The following is a 21,977-nucleotide window of genomic DNA, read 5'->3' as shown; positions in this document are numbered from 1 at the left end:
TTTCTTTTTTCTTTTTTTTTTTAATACATCTTCTTGCTTCCACCAAACTCGCACCAGTTTCTCAGACATATCAAATTTTGTTGCAGCAGCGCTGTTACCAAGTTCTTTTGCCACTTCAACAACTTTTAATTTAAAACCATCTTCATATTTTCTTCTGATCAAACGCTCCATCGTAGATAACGGATGCTCTTACAATAAAGGTGTATAAGGGTATGAGATACAAAAAACACAAAACAGTGCAAACTTCGCTTTGGAATAGTTTGGGTATTACCGTGTGGTCACATAGGCACAATACATAGAGAAAAAAGGCTGTGTGCTCCATGGTTACTCTCTCAGGTAGGCGTTAGCATATCATAATCTCTTGGACCAATAGCATGAGTTTTCCGTACACGACCAATAATTTATAAAATAACGGAATTTATATGGTAAGATCAAGCCCCAACTTATCCGTGGAAGAACTTAAACGTGAGTATATATACGGTGACTAAGCTTGTTGTCTCCTAAGCAGTCAGTGCCTGATATATTTTCAGATGTTATTAATTTATTATGAAGTCTCATTATGACTGATGCTGTTTTTGGCAAATTGTTGACAGTAAAGTTTTTCTTAGTCTGTTTCTGAAAGAATTACAAAATGTCCTGCATTGATGAACAATCCCCTATATTTTACAGTCTATCTAGAATTTTCCCACTTACTTTAGAAATTAAAGTTTTTGTTCTTAATTGCAGCATTCACAATGGGCATTATTTCATTAATGATACACTTTGGATGTTCATTCTGTGCGTGTTTTGGTATTCACCTTTGACTTGTGGTCATTTGGTATGGTCCTTTGTACTGGCCGCTCTTTATATTCCCAATCCTGGTAGGCGCACAGGGTTTCTGTGTTGCACTTGCCCAGCTTTTTGAGTCACTCTTTTGGTGTTAGTGTGGAGTCTTGTCTGTACTATCAATGTACTGTAGAACTGAAGTAATTTTGTTCCTGTATTCTCTCACAGGATCATTTTTCAAGTTTGGAGGTAGAGCCAGTACCAAAACTGAGCAACGTACTAGTGAAGCAACATCAGCCAGTATCGGCTCAAACCCCAGGCCCATAGAGACAGAGTCAGCCAGCAACAGCAGAGATGCAGGTGTCAATTCCTGCAGTTGACTTATGCTCCATAGTTCTTTAATTGTTGATATTTAAAAAGTTTTTTTTTTTTTTTTTTTACATGTTTAAAAGTGATTTTTATTAATTTATTTGTGTTGTGTATACTTGTAAATGCTTAAAATGTTTTAATTAGATTATATTTGTGTCATTGTTCTAATTGAAAATACCAATCACAACTCAACCTTTATGTTTCTTTACAGGCAGAAGGCTAAACAGTGCAGTTATAAGAGAGGGGTGCAGAGAAGACAGCTTTATTAAAACAGTATTAAATGAAGAGAAAACATCTTAAGGTGCGTTTTGATGAGTCATTTTTCATTAAATTATTTTTGCATATTTTCAGATATTTTGCTGTTATTTGAGAAGAGGTTAGGATTTTTTGTGATGGCCTAGAAATGGCTTAAATTGCTTTTCCATTTAAATTGCTGGTGATGATGATCTTGTAATTGTGTTACAAAAATGTATCTTGCCAAGAAACTTCAGGAATAGATTATTTTAAAAAAAAGCAGGGGAAACCTGTAGTCTGTTTTCAGATTTTAACAAATTACAATATTTTCAGTTGAACAAAAGCATCATAATAACTGCAAATCACTTTTAATTTAATTACATTTCAGATCTTTGAAACATGCTGTCATTTGTTTCGAAGTACGTGGAAAAGGTAAAAAAAAAATGGTTGCATGTGTTTGCAACAAACATCAGGACTTAAGTCAACAGTTTTCATTGTTGTCTTCCAGTTGTTCTCTAGAGGTCTTGCACAATAACCAACTCCATTATGTTTACAAAACTAAATATTACTTGGATTCTTTTGGTTTATAACAGGTTAATGCTTTGTTCATTTATTTTGTTTAGGATTCACAATGACTCATCAGGAGGACCTGTTAAACAGATTGAAAAAAGATATAAGATCCCTCCTGATCGCATCCAAAATGGGAGTTGCCATCGAGCATCTTCAACATGACTATAAGAAAATGCTTGGCCATGCTATTCCACTTCGTGATTTGGGATACCATAGTGTGATAGACATGGTCAGCAGCATGCCTGATGTGATTCAAGTGGAATATACAAATGCAGGTTCAACCATTCTTAAAGGTGATCTTATTAGCTTGGATTTTTATGTTTAATATTAGATTTTTTTTTTATGACCAATAATTTGTTTTGCTCATTACCACTTAAGAATTTTTATAAGACCTGCATCTGTGCTTAATTTGAGAGAATTTATGTAGATATTTTTGCAAGCTTAGAGAGGCAGATGAATCACCAATGGCAAGTCCGCTGCATTACATCACATATCTTAAATCATTTTTAGTCATTTACTTAAATTACTACCTGCTTAGTTATTTCATAGTTATCGGGACACAGAGCCTCTCTCTGCGCACCCATCCAGTGTCAAGTTACCCATTTATGTCAAATTCATGCATCTCTTTGGGTTAGGGGTGGCCCACATGGACACAGGGGAAAAATGGTAAACTCCACATAGGCAGTTACTAGATCAGGATTTGATAGCGGGACTGTGCAACTGTAAAAGAGAAGTGCTATTCACCACCCAGCATTTTAGTTATTTCATTCTTTACTCATTAAAAACATATTTATTTGCAGAAGCCTTTGTGCTTACTAATTTCAATTCTGATTTTATTCATACTAGATAATAAACAATAATATTGTTCTTTTGTGTTTTGTTAAGTGTAAAAATGAAATCATAAAAAGTGCAAAAAAGTTTTGGTAAAAAGAAAAAAAACTCAATTTATCATCTTATATATGAACGTCTACACATGGAAGTGCATGTGTCTGTCTGTCTGTCTGGCCCGGAAGTGCGAGGCTATAGCATGAAGCTCAAAGAGCCAGCAAGGTGGCCCCAAGTTAACAAGTTGGAAGAAGAAAGATCATGACACACAAAGAAAGCAACTCTGTTGCCAAAGTGAAACCGCTGACGAAAGACAAATGAGAAAGAAACTATCTGCTGATAGACAAGGGGGGTGAGCACATCCGCAAAACGAAACCGCCGACTCTGCATTTCATTTTTTCTTCTGACGATTTCAATAGTTTCTAGGAGCCCAGGCTTTTTATAGCACGGGACTTATACAGCTAGTTGTTAAATATTGATATTTAAAATTACAGTAAATCATAATCAACAGCTCACCACTACCTTTTATCTCGCAGAGCCATATGATGTAAATGCCCAGTATAATACACTTTCTTGTGTATTAAAAGTAAAAACAGAACAGAGGCCTAGCTAGGCTATTTTAGAAGAAAATTAAAGAATTTCTGAAAAGGCTTTTCATTATTCTTCTAGTTCACAATAGATGTATTATAGCATAACCTTATCCCATCTGCTTCTGTTCTAAATAATGCCATTAAGGGATTAGAAGTGATTGTATATCTATAACTGTTTAACTGTCGGTACTTACAAAGGGACTCTCATATTGTCCTGCAAAGCCCATTGACAACATCAGACTCTGCAGTGATATGGAAGAATTCTTCAGAAAACTCAGACTAAAAGAATTTTTCCACAAGAAAGAAAACAGTAACACACAGGAACCAATAACAAGCAGTTACAACAACCCCACCAATAAATCCACATGGACACCAGAAGCTGGCAGAAACTCTACCCTGGATAATTATATAGACTGCTTCCGACAGAGAGTGAAAACAGGAATCTTAAACAGGCAACAAAATCGGATAGAAAACATTACTAGGGATGGGCGGAAAGCCATACATTCACTAAGGGAAAATACAGAAATCATTATCAAACCAGCAGACAAAGGGGGTGCTTTAGTCATCATGAACACATCAGATTACATACAGGAGGCACAAAGACAATTGTCCAATACTATGCATTATCACAAACTGCAAGAAGACCCAACAGATCTCTACAAAAAGGAACTAAAAAAAAAAAGTAAGTAGCTTTCCTCTTGACATCAGGGATCATGTAAACAGTTTAATTCCTGTGAACCCCAAAATGGGTTACTTCTACATGCTTCCTAAAATCCACAAAGAAGGGAACCCAGGAAGGTCTATAATCTCAGGAATTGGCTCCCTTACAGAAAATGTTTCAGGTTGGGTGGAGCAGATCCTTAAACCCCTCACCCGTAACACAACCAGCTACATCCAGGACACCACTGACTTCTTAAAAAAACTGTCTGCTTTAGGCCCCTTACCTGAGGGAACCTTACTGGCCACAATGGATGTTGAGGCACTTTACACTTACATCCCCCATGATGATGGCATATTGGCATGTGAAATGTACCTCAAACAACATGATTTACCCACAAAGTCAGTAATAGAAATGATAAAATTCACTCTGACACATAATCTATTCTCTTTTGGACAGGATTGCTACTTACAACAAATGGGGACTGCAATGGGATGTCGGTTTGCACCTCACTATGCAAATCTTTTTATGGCAAAATTGGAGGAAGATTTCATGTCAATGTGCATCGTAAAACCAATGTTGTATCTCCGTTACATAGATGACATCTTCATAATCTGGACTGCCAGTGAAAAGGACCTCCTCCATTTTCATAATGAATATAATTGTTTTCACCCCAACATAAAGCTGAAGCTTGAATTACTCAAAAACAGAAGTCAGCTTCCTTGACACCACCGTTCAACTGAAAGACAACACCCTTGTAACTTCTATTTTTCACAAACCGACAGACAGACGGACCTACCTGAAAAATTATAGCTTCCACCCCAAGCATATAAGGCGCTCCATTATTTTCAGCCAAGCAATACGGTACAATCGTATTTGCTCAGACCCAACAGACCGTGATCAACAACTGCAGGAGCTCAGACAAGATTTCATCAAACAAGGTTACACCCCGAAAACAACAGACACTCAAATAAGAAGAGCTACTGCCATACCCAGAGACAACCTTCTGGAATATAAAAACAAAGACAACAAGGATCGCATCCCCCTTGTTGTCACCTACAACCCACATCTTGAAACACTTCGAAAAATTATAAAAGAACTTCAGCCAATACTAAACAATGACCAAACACTGAAAAATGTATTTCCTGAACCTCCCCTCCTGGCATACAGACAACCACCAAACCTTCAACAATTAATTGTCCGAGGCTCCCTAAGTGAACCAACAGAAAATGGCACATCTCCATGCCTACAGAAAAGATGCAAAACATGTGCCCACATCTATGATACAGACCGTATAGTTATACCACACTGCCGACTTGAACATCACATCAAGGGATCATTTTCCTGCAGATCATCTAATGTAGTCTACCTAATTTTCTGCATGAAATGTCCTGACACTGCACTCTATGTGGGAGAAACTGGACAAACACTCCGCCAGAGAATGAACTTACACAGGTTCCACATTAAACATGGCAACACAGATGTTCCTGTGGCGGCCCACTTCAACAGCCATGGACACTGTGAGAAGGACTTTAAGGTCACAGTGCTTATGGGCAACTTCAAAACACAGCAAAAGAGAAAAGAATGGGAAGTTAAACTCATGCTAAAATTTAATACTTTACAACATGGATTGAATAAAGACAAGAGTTTTATGGCCAGATATGAGGATTGTTTACATCTCTCAGAATGACAGACAACCTGTCTACAGACCCACATTGTTTTGAAAAACTCATTACAAACTTCAAAAGACTTTGTTGGACAGTTATCTTATCCAGAGATCTTGACAATACATTGTTCTTTTCTCTCTTGCTAAATTAACCCTAGCCTGAATGAATCTATTAATTTTTTACATACAAAATCTCTCATTTAAAGATTTACCAATGTTATTTCTTGTCCTAGAGTGTGTATATAAACATAGGAAACTTCAGTTTCTGTATTACATCTTGCCTGAAGAAGGGGCCTGAGTTGCCTCGAAAGCTTGCATATTGTAATCTTTCTAGTTAGCCAATAAAAGGTGTCATTTTGCTTGGCTTTTCTCTATAACTGTTTAATAAATTAGTAAAATGTTCAGAGTTTGTGTTAATACCTTATGATCTAGTTTTTTTTTTTTCATATACTGCAGTTTATATTTAGAACCCTTTATCTTAAGTCATGAGATAATTTTAAGCTTATTTCCCCCCATGACTTCCACATACTAAATAAAAGTGAATGCTATGAATAAATAAGCTCAATTGCTTGTGTGAAGAAAGCTGTAGAGATCACCACTTATTAGTGTCTTGTTTGACATTTTCAATGTTATTGCTGAAATCATATTTAAATAAACCTCCTTTGTGTCTTTAGCTCCTAGATATCTAAGCTGCTCTTGAACGATCAATGAAAAGTGATCTAATTTAGTATGATGTGCATCAGAATTGAGAAAAATGTATGCTTATATTCAGCTTTTCCAGAAACACTGTTAAGGTCATCCAACAGATTTAATACGATTTATAATGAAGATGTTGGATCTGCAAGGAGAAGAGACCCATTTTTGTCCAGATTTTTTCCCCCTTAAGATCCCCCCCTTTATTTATTTATTTTTGTTTCTTTATTAATTGTTGGGGTCTTTAATAGGCTGGCACCTTAAGAACTTGGCATGTTAAGGTATTGTATGTTCAAAAAAGGGTTTTGAAATGTGTCTTAAGCTTAACCAAGCCAAATGTAATTCTTATGCTTTTTATAATGGTTTTGTAATATGAATACAAAATAATGTGTATATTATGAATTTTGTATACATAGTAACATGTACAGAAATGTAGTGGTTTTGAATGAGCACTGTTTTCATTTTTAGGTGTTGGCAATGATTCCACCAGAGGCATAGAGGATTTAGTTGCCAAACAGAGGCCTCCTACCAGAAAAACTGGACACAATAATAGAGGCTGCAAAATGCGCAACTGTGAATTGCCTAGGCCGCACAGAAGAGCAAAGGTGATCCCTGTTCTTCCTGCAGCTCTCTGTTCCAAGTTAAAGCAGCTGTTATCTTCCTCTCCTGTCCTCCTTTCTCAACTGGAAGATGCCTTCCGTTCAAGGTTTGGCCATTCCTTGCAAGCTTCTCATTATGGTTTCTACTCAATCATGGAAATTTTACAGAAGATGTCAGATATCGTGGTGGTGGAGCAAACCAGAGCAGGCTCTTTGTTGTGTCTAAAAAAACCACCACAAACAAATTCTCTTCAGGCTGGTTTTTCTGGTAAAGCACCCTCTGGTAAGGTTTGTTTTTTTTTTTGTTAACCATTAACTGTTTCCTCTTATGTTTACTTAACATTATAATGCCCAGTGATAGTAAAGTTGTTATGGTTCAGCTACTTTCCAGTGTATTCCATTTATAAGTGCCTTACTTAATTGGTAATAACACTTAACGCTTACTATTAATAACTGAATGAGAATGGATCTAAGATCTCTTAAGCATAATAGTATGCTATAGGTACATTGCCTACAATTTCAGTTAATACATAAAATGTGCTTGAAACAGGATAAGGTGAAACAAATCTGCTGTTATCATGGAGAGAATGGGGCTGACTAGATTCATTTTAGGTTGACCTACTCTTGTGCCCCCTAAGCTTATCAGACTTTATCACACACACACACACACACTCTCACTGTCCACTTCAGCACTGATGATAAGTGATGCCTTTACACTCTCCAGTGCTCTACATGGGGACTCAGTAGTACTGGCTTGAGCTGACTAGACTGGTGTCCTCTAGACATTGGCGGGTGATAACACCTCCTCTATGGACGCTTACCAAGTTGCATTACTCTTTTCTGTGCTGCTCATTATTGGATGTGTCCCTTCTCAGACTCTAACCCTGTAGATAAGAACTGGTAATCTACTCACACCAGGTGCTTTGTATGTACAGTAATCCCTCGCTATATCGCACTTCGCCTTTCGCGGCTTCACTCCATCACGGATTTTATATGTAAGCATATTTAAATATATATCGCAGATTTTTTGCTGGTTCGCGGATTTCTGCGGACAGTGGGTCTTTTAATTTCTGGTACATGCTTCCTCAGTTGGTTTGCCCAGTTGATTTCATACAAGGGACGCTATTGGCAGATGGCTGAGAAGCTACCCAACTTACTTTTCTCCCTCTCTCTCTTGCGCTGACTTTCTCTGATCCTGACGTAGGGGGATTGAGCAGGGGGGCTGTTCACACACCTAGACGATACGGACGCTCTTCTAAAAATGCTGAAAGATTATCTTCACGTTGCTACCTTCTGTGCAGCTGCTTCCTGAAGTGACATGCTGCATGGTGCTTCGCATACTTAAAAGCTCGAAGGGCACGTATTGATTTTTGCTTGCTTGTTTTTCTCTGTCACTCTCTCTCTCTCTCTGCTCCTGACTGAGGGGGTGTGAGCTGCCGCCTTCAACAGCTTTGTGCCGCGGTGCTTCACATACTTAAAAGCCAAACAGCCCTATTGATTTGTTTGCTTTTCTCTATCTCTCTGACATCTGCTCCTGACACGCACTCCTTTGAAGAGGAAGATATGTTTGCATTCTTTTAATTGTGAGACGGAACTGTCATCTCTGTCTTGTCATGGAGCACAGTTTAAACTTTTGAAAAAGAGACAAATGTTTGTTTGCAGTGTTTGAATAACGTTCCTGTCTCTCTACAACCTCCTGTGTTTCTGCGCAAATATGTGACCCAAGCATGGCAATATAAAAATAACCATATAAACATATGGTTTCTACTTCGCGGATTTTCTTATTTCGCGGGTGGCTCTGGAACGCAACCCGCGCGATGGAGGAGGGATTACTGTACTTTATTACTTCTACTCGACTCATGATAGAATTACTTAGTTATACAAATAAAAACAAAAATGACCCATGTTAAAAATGTATTATTAAATCAATTACTGTATATTTGAGTTAACTTGGAAGTCCATATTTGGATAATGACCAAAATTATTTTTGTTATTATGTGTGTAATAGCTTAGCTTTAATATGCTAATTTGCCATCTGTTAACGTGTAAAGAAAAAATCGTGAGTGTGCTCCCCTCTACTTTCTCGTATACTGCGAGAGAGGAAACGGTCATCAGAACCACTTCCAGTTGCGCAACATTTCTCAAATATCATATCTCTTTGTTTCTCATCATAACGAATTGATAATATCGATACACAATCATTTATCTCTACTTACAATCAAACTTTATATTAAAATATTTTCACACTTAGGGAGGTCGACAATGGTGGTGGAATTTTTTCATGATTACATATGCCTTACCTAGATTACGTGCAAAGTAAAGAGGGTTATAGTCACCTAAAACATAGAAAAAGTGTTAGTATTGTATAATGTTTGTTGCAATAAATTGCTATAGGTGAAACTGCATTTAGCTACATTTAATTATAATGATGGTGGAAAAACTGTAAAAATTAAATGTATTACCAAGAACACAATGGGGATGTAGCAGCTTATTGTTCTCATTACATCTTTATATTTACAAGGCATGTTCAATGTTTACACGTTATTGTTAAACTGATGATGTATAAATTGAAATAAAATTAATAGTTATTGAAAGAATATGCGTTATATTGAATACAGTTTTTTAATATTGTGTACACATTTATATTTCCATGATACCCAAAATTTTGGATGGTAGTTTAAATAAAATAGTTCCTCTGATTGAGTAATTTTTCTCAAATTCATATCTGTTTATAAATATCTGTGCATATCCCCTATCTGTAATTATAACCATAGTTTACTTGAAAATTCATGAAAGTATGCAGTTAAAGTACCACTTCTGGTTGCCGGAAGTGGCCCAAAAGTTGATAGGAATAGGATTCCTTATTTTTGATTATAAAGCAGGTATACAAAATCTCATTGGTGAAGGTCAAATCGTTTTCGAGTTATCGTGTTTACACACAGACAGACAGACATAATTTCAAAAATGGTATTTTCGGACTCGAAGGTCCAAAACGTCAAGATTCATCAAAATCTTGAGGTCGAATTTTTTCACGATTTCTATACTTTCTCTATGCTATGTATATGAGAAAGTAAAAAAGAAATGTTATTATTTTTTTTTTGTGGGATCAACTGCTGTAGCGTCCAGTCACTGTCATTTGATTTTTAATAGTTTCTGTCTTGGTAGCATCACATCTTTTTAACATTTCTTTCTCTTCCCGTATTATTTTATGTCATCTTCAAGACAGTGTTACAGAAAATACAGCGAACCAGTATAAATCTGAATCTGTACCAAAGAAAGAAGTTGTTCAGCTGACACCAGAGTCTACAGCTTCCAAGCCTTGCAGTGCTTTAGCAAAGGTTTCTGGGCTGAAATTGGATCACTCACACAAGATGCTTTCACAGCTGCCAACAAAAAGTGGAACATTTGAAAACAATATCAAAAAGGTGGGAAATCATTTTCCTTTCTAACATTTGGGTTGTATTGCAGAATTTTATCTCGGAAGCAAAATTCTTCCCTTTATATGTTTTGTGGAATGTTACACCCTATTACTTTGTTTATAATTGTGTTTTTTGCATCCTTTGATATACCAATATGGCACTAATGTATTTTGTTATCCAGCCTTCAACTGTTGCTCCCCAGATAGACATCTTCCTGTTGATCTAAAAAGAACATTAGAGCAATCTAGATGAGAACAGGCCATTCACAAAACTTGCAAGTTCTAGACACTTAATTCTTGTAAAATGACATCAAGTCTAGTTTTGAAGGTCCCTAAAGTCATACAGTCTACCACACTACTTAGTAGCTTATTCAATGTGTCTAGGGTTGTCTGTGTAAAGAAAAACTTACTGTTTGTGCAACATTTACCCTTAACAAGTTTTCAAGTGTGTTCTTGATTAACTGATTTTAAAGTAACCATCTCAATCCACTGGACTTAATCTCTTCATAATTTGAAACACTTCAACCCGGTCTCCTCTTAATTTTCTTTTGCTTAAACTGAAAAGGCTCCACTCTTTTAATCTTTCCTCATAACTATTCCCCTGTAGTCCTGGAATCAGCCTAGTTGCTCTTCTCTGGACTTTTTCCAACTCTTTGTACTTTTCTTAGCTTGTAGATTAAAACTGCAGACGCTACTCCAGATGAGGCCGCACCAGTGTATTATGAATGTTCAGCATAACCTCCTTGGACTTGTACTGTACACATCAGGGCGCTATATAACCCAACATTCTTTTCGCCTTCTTAATGGCTTCTGAGCATGTCTGGCATTTGATAGTGTCAAGTCCGCTGTTACTCCTAAATCCTTATCCTAAGATGTCATTTTGATTTTTAGGCCTCCTATTGTGTATTCAGGCCTAACATTTTTATTTCCTACATGTAAGAGGTTAGTGTAATTTTAGGACGTATAGATGGTTTTATGTTTGGGATATCTCCATACATAAAATAATACTAGGTTATGGCCTTGTCTGTTTCTTTAGGTACCTTTTTCTTCAAAGCCATTTGGTTTGTTAAATTCAGTTACAGGGGCATTACATGCTGGATTAGAGCAGTTCAGGCAAATGTAGGCGAAACAATCTGCTGTGGGAAACTAGAGTAATGCATCTTTCTTTAGTACAGTAGGTCTTGAGACACTGTAACGACTCTATAGTCCATCACAGATGGAACTTACATAGCAGTCTTAATCTGAGAGCTCCGGTGCCTTTTTGAACGAGTACATTCAAGCTTGGTGTTCATTGTAGTTGGCAGTAGCTGTGAGTAGTATAGTAATGTGCATAAGTTGCGACAAAATGAAAGTGCAAAAAGTGGCTTGAAGGTAATTGCACCAAAAAGTGGTGGATTGTAGTTGTTAATTCATGTTTGAATTATGGAAGGACACACAGAGTCATGCCATTCTGTAGGCTTTGCTTCTTTTGTACTTACTAATTAGCAAAGGATAACTTGCTGACCTCCTCTTTATAGATATTTTTCCACCAGCTGTAGAGCAACTCTTAAAATTTGAAAGTTTTCTTCAGCAGATTATGCTTATCATAAAACTAAAAAAAAAAAAAAGGGTGATAGAAGCTTGAAATTGCCACATCAATTGACAGTTTGTTGTATGCCATACAAGTGCATGGGGAGCAGGAGGTAAGGAGAAGCAGCTCTGGACTGTTGGAGTTGGAACAGTCAATTGTGAAGCATAAGCTGATGAAAACCTCGACTTGTACAGTGTACAGTTTTGGCATAAACTGATGCAGCCAACATAAGGGAAAACTATTAAACCAATTAAAGTAATTTATCTTGTAGAAGAACTCCATATACATTTGCCTGCTGAATGACAAACAGAAGGCTGTGTATTCCATATACAGTGTACGTATAAAAATATGAAATCTTACTGTTACAGAAACGCACACTTTTGATGTCTGTCAAATATGTTGAAACAACCTTAAGAATAGCCATACTACAAAAACGAAGGTGGACATAATACTGTTTTATATTTCTGGAGTATGTTAGCAGAAGCTACCGTATATTACATATTCCACCCAGTGCTCGCTGTCAGAAATGTGTGTGCAGATGGAAAAGCAAAGCATCCTGATTGGCAAGCATTGTGGTGTTATGCTTAATTAAGGCTTTGGACTTCAAACCCTGCGGTTGTGGGTTCAAGTCCCGCTACTGCCACCTTGTGACCATGAGCAAGTCACTTGACCTGCCTGTGTTCCAGTTGTAAAACCAAAAGAAATGTAACCAATTGCATCATAAATGTTGGAAGTCGCCTTTGATAAAGGCATCAGCCAAATAAGTAAATGTCAACGATAAAATATGAAATGATTAGGTGCATGATTTATTCTCCTTATTCAAATCTTCTGAAAGCTGTATGTATCAGCTGTTTTTTTTTTTTTTTTCTTTTCTGCTTCACAGTTGGAGAAGCAAATAAAAGCTGAAATAGCAAAATGCGGACCTGCAGGTGGCGTAAGCCATGAGCTGAAAAAGAAGATAAGATCAGTAAGAACTAACATCATTAAAAATAATTCAAACAATGAATGTACGAATACTACTTTGAGGATAATTGTGAGACTGAGAGAAACATTTTATTTTTTATATATTTAATAAAATAGAAAATACCTTAAGCTTCTATTTCTTTCCCCATGATTAATGTGTCCACGCTTACATTGTGTTACTATGTTGATTAGAAATCAGTTTTTATTTGGTTTCATTGTTTTGGGTTAGCAATGCTTGAAACAGGCAGATTGCTGGTAAATATTTGTAGTTTCCAAGTGCTTATTTCAGAGCAAGTCTCCTAAGATTTGGTTTCCTAGGGTCTTTTGTTACAGACCATAATGTATACCTTATATAACACATTGAATTATTACATAAATACTAATAAATGGTATGAAATGGATTAATTACTTCAATTTGTAAAATTGGATTGCAGCAAATATCTTATGCAGACAATATGTAATTTTTAATGGGATTATTTTATGTCTTTAGGAATGTTAGTAAACCAGAGCATGCAAGATTCTTAATTTTCAACATTGTTGAGTAGCCTGATAAAATGTAAAATTCCTTGTACATCTTTATACTTATTTTGAATGTATCAGGAGTTTAATCGGGTTGAATGTTTACAGTTTAAGGTAATCATTAGTTTTGGAATATTTCAAAGTGTAATTTTTGGGTGATGGTGTCAATTGGTTGAATATTTTTTTCTTCCAGGTGGTATCTCAACATCCCACAGGATTGCCAGTAAACAAATTGCCTCTAGAATATAAGGTAAAGTGGTGACGGTTGACCGATTTTTATATTAAGTGCTAACTTTACAGAAGATGGAGTGGTTGATAACATGATTTGCTATCTGAGTGGTTCATTAAGTCTAGAGATGGTGACTTATTTTTATATCATTTTATCGTTTTCACCAAATAATGTAAAAGTTAAATTCCTTTGAGTTTATTTAGTCACATCACCAGTTGTGCTGCTTGTTATGCTGGCCCACTTGAATCGAATTTCTTATCAAAACTTTTCACAAGTCTTTCTGAAATGGCTGGAATCGCATATCTCCCATTGAAAAGTGGGACTAGTCAGCCACCAAATTTGTCAGTTTGGAAGTACATTGTAGCATTGCACATGATGTTCTCCAGGCCCTGGTCAATTCATCTACATGTTGACACTACCTAGATACTATATGAAATTATTATTTTTTTTGGTCAGCGTGTTAATATTTATGTAAAAATGGTTAGCGGTCCTGTCTTTTATGATAAGCAGTAACTATGTTTATACAGTATAATCCATTGTGTTTGTCATAAATTGTATTTTTCTGTTTTTTAAAATTGGAGTACAGTACTTCACTTACCTTGATTCATCTCATAGCTGGGATCCTCTTCTACAGCAAAAAGTAAGGTAAATAAAATGGGAGGTGTACTAAATTCATTAACTGAGAGTTACCATTGTGTTATGCAACACAGAGGACTGATTGATCGGCATCTAAATACGTTCCTCCTTCCTCATAAGTAGAAATCTAAAATGTCACAATTCATTTTGCTAAACTGTGGTAATTGAAGTATGAAGTATGACAAAATGGTCAGAGAGCAAAATTATAACATGGTGAGTGGCGAGAAATAATTTGATCACTTTCCAGTTCTGAGATTTTGCTCTGAAGCTGCTGAAATCAGTTTTTTCCTTTTTTTTATTTGTGTGTCTTTGTTTCATCAAATTTGCCGTCTTATGGAAAGTAAGATGGTCAAAGGTGACATCACATTGGTGAAAGGTACTACTAGTACTAAAGACTGGTTGGAGATTATGCTTACTGGGAAAATAATTTATAATTAGAATTTTATAAAGCACCCACCACACAATGAACCACTTGGATTGGGACTCAAGTGCATTGGTGACACCTTAGCACCACACTGGAACAATCCCACCATCCATCCCCATGCTTTCCTTGTAAGTTGAAGGACCTGCTCGCAGGATTGGATGCAGGTTAATGTCATACCTATGACGAAGCAATTGGGGGTCTTGCTCAAGGGTCCAGGGGATTAATTAAGAGCCTTACTTAAGGGTCCAACAGAGTAGAGTCACTTCTGGCATTTACAGGATTCAAACTGGCAACATTCTGATTGCTGGAGCAGCTCCCTAACCTCAGAGCCACCATATATATATATATATATATATATATATATATATCAAAGAGCAGTGGTACATACATATTACCATATGTCATTTTTGCTGGTGGAGAAAAGAATGTTAAAAATATAATGCTTAAGTATAATATGTGGCTTTCAAAGGAGTACTTTATAATGAGTTCAGACTTTGAGAAACAAGAAGCATCATTAGGAAGGGTTTCTGGTTAAGCGTTCAGTTGGTACAAAAACCCACTGTGATTGTGACCCAACAAGAGTGACAATTTTGACTCCTTTCCTGAAGCAAGGTACATTTTTTATATCATATGTTTACTGATTGGATTTCTTTCTTTGATTTGTGATTTGATTGTGTTGGTGTCTGACCCTAACAAGCATTGTTTGGGATTTGAGATTTTTAAAAGTTAATGGTCACACATGAACTTGCATTGCTACACAAAATCATGATTTTTTTTTTTTTTACTTCCAACTTAAATCTCTGCACTTTGTTGCTGCAAAGTTTTTATCGACAGAATGGGGCTGCCTTCAGTATTGACAGTGACAAACCACATCAGCAACATTGCTTTCAGCAGTTCATGGCAAAACCTGAGATTGGTAACTGTGTTTTAATACTTCGTTTTTCCCAGGTCAGTAATTGAATATCTACCAATGCTGCAAATCATTTCCTGAACCCCCCCCCAAAGCACATGCAATGTGTTTACCAGAACAAAGCTAGTATTTAAAACCTTTATAAGCGATGACATCATTGTAGAGGTTTTCATCAGCCAATGAATCATATGTAGGTGGTATCATCTGCTCGTTATGGGTTCAATTAAAAGCTTGGGTGTTTGATCATAAAATGTCAGTCATTGTATCTCCTTTGTCTGTGGTGAAAAAAAATTCTCTCAGGGCTCTACCTCTCTTCATTTCACTTCATGGAAAGGTTGGCTGCAGTAAGGAGCAGCTTATCCGTTTGAGCTTTAGGAAGCATTCCTAACCCCAAGTGGGCTTCTGACTTTGACTACAACTGCGAGGGAGTCATAAGCAGCCGCCTCTCTCTCACAACCTTGTGGTCTCCCCTTCCCATAAAACAGAACTTGAATTTTTGTTTAAACAACATGGATAATCCAAGCTTTCTACACTTTGCATGCTTTGTCTTATTTTACTGTCACTTCTGACCATTAATATTGTTGAATGTTTTATAAAATAAATAACACTCCAGGAAGTTTAGCTAATCACTGCATGTTAGGCATTTGTATGACTGTGGGTGTTTTATTTTTATTTTTTTGTCTTTAATAAACAATATATGTATATATATATTTTATTATTAGAAAATGTATAATGAAGATTTGCCTGTCAGTCAACTGGGATTTATAAGTGTTATTGATTTAGTCAACACTTTGAGTGACACCCTGATTTTGGATCGCGGCAAAGAGGATTTAAACATAAATTGGCTAGTGTTTGACATCCAGCAGGCTGACACAAAGTCTGGTATGTAAATCCTTGCGCCACTTGAGATTTGAGTTTTGTGTGTGTGGTTTTTTTTCTTTTTTTTTTTTATAATTACTGAAGATTACTAAAAAGTGTTCTTTTTAATTGTATATAATTTTTGTGTGCTTGTTTTTTTTCACAGCTATAGCAGATAATTTTAATTACTCTCAGATTCTAGTCTTTTTTTCTGAGCATTGAAGAGAAATGAGGAATAACCTTTAGTAATGATTTTTTTTTATGTCTGCAATGTACCCTTCTTAAGGTGTGAAGAACAAGAGTGAATTTCAGTCCTTAAATCAATCTAATGACAGCTATCTTTTGTCTAATCAAATGTCTTTATGGGAGGACAATAACATTGAGAAGCTGACTGAGAAAGTAGAGAGTGATTTTAAAATTGTAAATATAAAGTTCCAGCAGGTACGAATGTTAATTTGCTTTTTATCTATACAGTTATGACAAAAAACTTAATCAAACAAAAATATAGGTTTCATTTTTTTTTTACATATATAAATACACTTTGCTCTGCATAGAGAATTGCACACTGCAGGACTAGATGTGTGCATATCTTAATGAGCAAATATCTTGTGTATAGTATTGAGGCAGTAATGTAAAATGTGACATTTTATAATGTAAAATGATGTAAAACATAGCATTCCATTTTATATTCCTGGGTAGCTTTCTGCAAATGTTTCCTTTTATAAAATAATTGCATATTTTCTGTTTAATCCTTCTGTTTTAAGGAATTAAGATAAATGGGAAAAATAAAATAATATAGTACTAGCCGACGCTCGCCGTAGCATACGGCAGTGTAAGAATAGGAACGGAAAACGGTGAGAAAGGAATTCAGAAGTCAAGAAGAAATAAATACTTCTTGAAAGACGGAGTTGTGAACAGGTGTTTTGGTGGAGACGACAGATAATGAGTCGAAAGATCTAACCCTAGAAAAAGCCACGTACAGCTGACCGTGGCTGAAGACTGGTTGTTGTAGATTAACGCAAATCTTTGCAAACATTTGTCCTTGGGACTTGTTGATAGTCATGGAGAAGGCGAGTCTGAGTGGGAATTGTGTGCATTTAAATTTAAAAGGGAGATTGGTGTCGGAATGAAGATTGTTTCAGAATTTTGGGTAGCGATCAGTTTGCACTCAATAATATTTGTATGTATTCGGGTAACAATGAGTCTTGCTCTGTTGCAAAGACCTTTTGATGGCATAATAATTCGGAGGAGCATAAATACAGCTGAAGTGAAAGGTCACGCGGTCAGGCTAGATATAGGGCGGTGACGTGACACCAATGGGGTCATGAGAGAGGAGCGGGGGAACACGGTAGTTTGAAGGAGGAATAGGAATCGAGAAATGCCGTGTTGGCTACGTGTGGGCGGGACCGGTTTTGAAGAGGAGCCGCAGGCAGTGTGGAGAAGGGTTTGGAAGAGCAGGAATAGGAATCGAGAAATGGCGTGTGGGCGGGAAGGGTTTGGAAGAGGACGAATAGCAATCGAGAAATGCAGTGTCGGCTGCGTGTGGGCAGGACCGCTTTTGAAGAGGAAGCAGGACGAACCAGAAGAGAATTATGTATGAGAGAGCATAAAAAGTTGCGGTTTTAAGCATTGCAGAAGTTGGAGGCGGTAAGAATCCAGAGAACCAAAGAAGATTTGGGGCGCCAGTCGTATAATTTTCCCAAAACAAGCATGTGGTGGCACAGCTGAAAAAGAGGCTTAATATATGCCTCTTTAGCCTCAATGGCTTTTCTGAGTAATAAGCACCCTCGAGCAGGTCAGTATCAGGAAACTTGTGTATTCAGGACAAAGTTCCATCAACTGAGACTCCATCCTCCATGAACTCTCAGCTTTATAACATCCTGACCTTAAGGGGCGTGGCTATCTTGTATAGGGGCATAGCTGAGTTGCCCTCCATGGGCGGTTTCCCTGAGCTAGGGAAGAGTAAAGAGAAGATAGGGTTAGTTTTGGTGCCCCTTCCTGTCTTGGTGGATTATTCCATACCTTGTTTGGTCCTGGAAGGTGATCCTTAGACACCCATGCTTAACAGCAGAAAATATCTACAGTATATTGACATGTGACTGACTGACTTTATCAGGCACTTGGTTTCTCCTTCAGCCATTTTCAGCAGCTATTTGGCTGGGGAGATGATGGTCTGATTTGATCCTCCCTTTGGTATGACTAATTGAAGTTAAGCCAGGAGATTTACTTAAACTGAGGAGCCTAATAAAACCTTTGGTGGCACTGAGTGTTTTCTTTGTCTCATTGTCATTTTGTGCAATGAAATGTCCATCGTTATTACTTTTATATACTTCTGATGTCATTCTACAGTTATGATCATTAGGTAAACATTTTGCTTTTATGATCATTGATTCCAGAGTTGTCCACAGATTCCCAGCCCTTGACATTACCTCTGTCTTGTTTTCATGCTCAGCCGTGCACTTCTTTTGTAGTTTGCTGCTTTCTTTACATAAACCTTGACATTTCTTTGGTCATCTTTTTAATTAGGGTGACCTTATTTTGATTTTCAGAGAGGATGGGGGTGATAGGAGGCAGTGATAGACACGCGTACAAAGTTATGGTTCCTTATCACTTTTTTTATTAGAAAATATAATTTAAACTTTTAAAAAGTTGTAGAGTTGCAGTTTCTTTTCTATAGTGACAAAAAAATTATCACTGGTTAATCTTTGTTTTTTTTCCCTTTTAACATAACCAAAGTCTGAATATCTGAGGAAAAACCGAAGGAAGTTGCATTCACTATAATATGTGAGAAGTCCTCATTTATTGGTTGCAAAAATTATCCTTTTTTAACATTTTCAATCATAATGAAGTCAATTAAACATTGTTTTTCTCATAGCCTAAAAACCGCAGAGCACACGCGTACAAAACACTCCATTCAGTAGACTTTCCATTGATTAGAACATCAGATGAGAACACGCCATTTAGCTTAACAAAGCCCCTAAGTCCTATCCACTTAATTCGTCAAAAATGACATCAAATCTACTGTAGTTTTGAATGTCCTTAAAGTCCAACTGTCTAGCACACTACTTGGCAACTTATTCCATGTGTCTATGGTTCTCTGTGTAAAGTAAAAACTTCTAATGTTTGTACAAATTTACCTTTACCAAGATTCCAACTGTGTCCCTATGTTCTTGTTGAACTACCAGTCCTGATACACTGTACATTTTCCCTTCATAATTTTAAACACTTCAGTCATATCACCTCTTTAGCTTACAGTAAATTGAAAAGGCTCAGCTCTTTTAATCTTTCTTAATAACTAATAATAATAGATAATAATACATTTTATTTATCTGTAGGCGCCTTTCTAAACACTCAAGGACACTGAACAATAGATAAGACACACATTATAAACAAAACTAAAATACAAAAATTAAAATCAGACAGAGCAATTGTAATCAAAGAGAAAAAGCAGTTTTAAACGGATGTGTTTTAAGTTTATATTTGAAAGTGAGAATGATTCAATATTTCTAAGCTCAGATGATAGTGAGTTCCAGAGCTGGAGAGCAGAGCAACTGAATGCTCTGCTTCCCATAGTGGTAAGAAGGATGAAGGGGACAGTCAGGTGGATGGAGGAAGAGGATCTAAGGGTACGGGAGGGAATGGCAAAAGGGAGGAGGTCAGACAGATATGGAGGGGCAAGATTGTGGAGAGGCTTAAAAGTTAACAGGAGAATTTTGAATTGAATGTGGAACTTAACTGGAAGCCAGTGAAGCTGCTACAAAACTGGAGTGACATGGTGAATAGAAGGGGGTTCTAGTAATGATGCGGGCAGCTGAATTCTGGACTAGTTGAAGCTTGTAAAGAGATTTGTGAGAAAGACCAAAGAAAAGGGAATTGCAATAATCCAGACGAAAGTGACAAAGCTATGAACAAGGATAGCAGTGGTGTGGGGAGGGAGGGAGGGGCGAATACGATTAAAGTTACGCAGGTAGAAATATGCAGACCGGGAGATGTTATTGATGTGGTACTGAAAGGATAAAGTACTATAAACGATGACACCTAGACTCTTAACATGTGGGGAAGGGGAGACAGAGGAATTATCAATAACAAAAGAAAAATTGCCGTCTGTATGGAAAAAATTAAGTTGCATAAATGGTCAACCCTTCATCTCCCTCTAGCCGGAAGAATTAACATTGTTAAGATGAATATCCTTCCTAAACTTCTTTTTTTATTTCAAAACATTCCAATATATATCAATAAATCATTTTTTAAACAGATTTAACAATAACCTCAATCATTTGGAACTCAAAACACCCACGTATCCAAAGATCGACCCTACAAAGACCTCAGGCAGAAGGTGGCATGGCTTTACCTAATTTTCAGTTTTATTACTGGGCAGCAAACATACAAGCCATAAAAACCTGGACACAAATAAATGAACATACACAGGCTTAGTCCGCAATAGAAGTAAAATCCTGTAGTACTTCTTTATACTCCCTGCTCTGCTCTCCAATAAATGCAAGTTATCGCAAATATACTAATAACCCAGTTGTGCTTTACTCACTCAGACTAAGGAACCAACTTAGAAAGCATTTTAAGATGGAAAATCTTTTATCTGCGGCACCTCTGCAAGAGAACCACCTCTTTCAACCCTCGCAAACATATCCAGTTTTTAATACCTGGACAAGTTTTGGGATTAAAATGCTCAGAGATCTTTATATAGACAACATATTTGCATCTTTTGAACAATTACGTTCAAAATTCAACCTCCCAGCTACACATTTCTTTCACTATCTTCAAATTAGAAATTTTGTTAAACAGAAATTGCCCAATTTCCCCCACCTCGCACCCTCCACAATGCTGGAAAAAATACTGCTCAATTTCGAGGAATTAAACACCATTTCCGCATTATATAAAATCCTATTAGAGTCCCTACCTTTTAAAGATCCAAGAGGACATTGGGAAGAAGATCTCTTAATCAATATATCAGAAAAGGAGTGGAATGTAGCAAAGCAGAGAATTCACTCGAGGTCCATATGCGCAAAGCATAGAATTATTCAACTAAAAATTATATATCGAGCCCATCTGTCTCACTTAAAACTGTCCAAAATGTTTCCAGGGCAAGATCCAACCTGCGAATGCTGCAACCAAGCTCCTGCCTCACTGGGTCACATGTTCTGGGCCTGCACCAAACTAACATCATTTTGGACCAAAATTTTTAAGTGCCTTTCAGACAGCCTTGGGGTCACAGTCCCTCCTAACCCATTAACAGCTGTGTTCGGTGTTCTTCCAGACGAATTTGAAGTGGAGAAGGACAAGCAAACGGTGATTGCATTCACTACACTTTTGGCACGCAGACTTATTCTGTTAAATTGGAAGAATCCTAAGTCTCCTCTGATAAGTCAGTGGGAAACCGATGTTTTATATTATTTGAAATTGGAAAAAATCTAATTCTCAGTTAGAGGATCTGTACAAAATGTTTTCAAAACCTGGCAGGATCTA

General features: G+C 36.8%; 1 protein-coding gene across 1 annotated transcript in view; it reads left to right on the top strand.

Moving 5' to 3' along the window:
• tdrd5 (tudor domain containing 5) overlaps positions 1-21,977 on the top strand; it is a 66,611-nt gene that overhangs the window by 11,028 nt on the left and 33,606 nt on the right. Inside the window, exons 2-10 of the mRNA XM_028812195.2 lie at positions 994-1,125; positions 1,346-1,435; positions 1,992-2,231; positions 6,839-7,252; positions 10,192-10,394; positions 12,841-12,924; positions 13,633-13,689; positions 16,361-16,520; positions 16,783-16,937. Of these exons, the coding sequence (XP_028668028.1) occupies positions 2,000-2,231; positions 6,839-7,252; positions 10,192-10,394; positions 12,841-12,924; positions 13,633-13,689; positions 16,361-16,520; positions 16,783-16,937 (1,305 nt within the window). The 5' untranslated portion in view covers positions 994-1,125; positions 1,346-1,435; positions 1,992-1,999. The remainder of the gene's footprint in view (positions 1-993; positions 1,126-1,345; positions 1,436-1,991; positions 2,232-6,838; positions 7,253-10,191; positions 10,395-12,840; positions 12,925-13,632; positions 13,690-16,360; positions 16,521-16,782; positions 16,938-21,977) is intronic.

This window comes from Erpetoichthys calabaricus, chromosome 10 (genome assembly GCF_900747795.2).
Source record: "Erpetoichthys calabaricus chromosome 10, fErpCal1.3, whole genome shotgun sequence".
In the NCBI taxonomy this organism is placed as follows: Eukaryota; Metazoa; Chordata; class Cladistia; order Polypteriformes; family Polypteridae; genus Erpetoichthys; species Erpetoichthys calabaricus.
The sequence above is the reverse complement of the archived record's forward strand: the minus strand, read 5'-3'. Positions and strand labels throughout refer to the sequence as shown.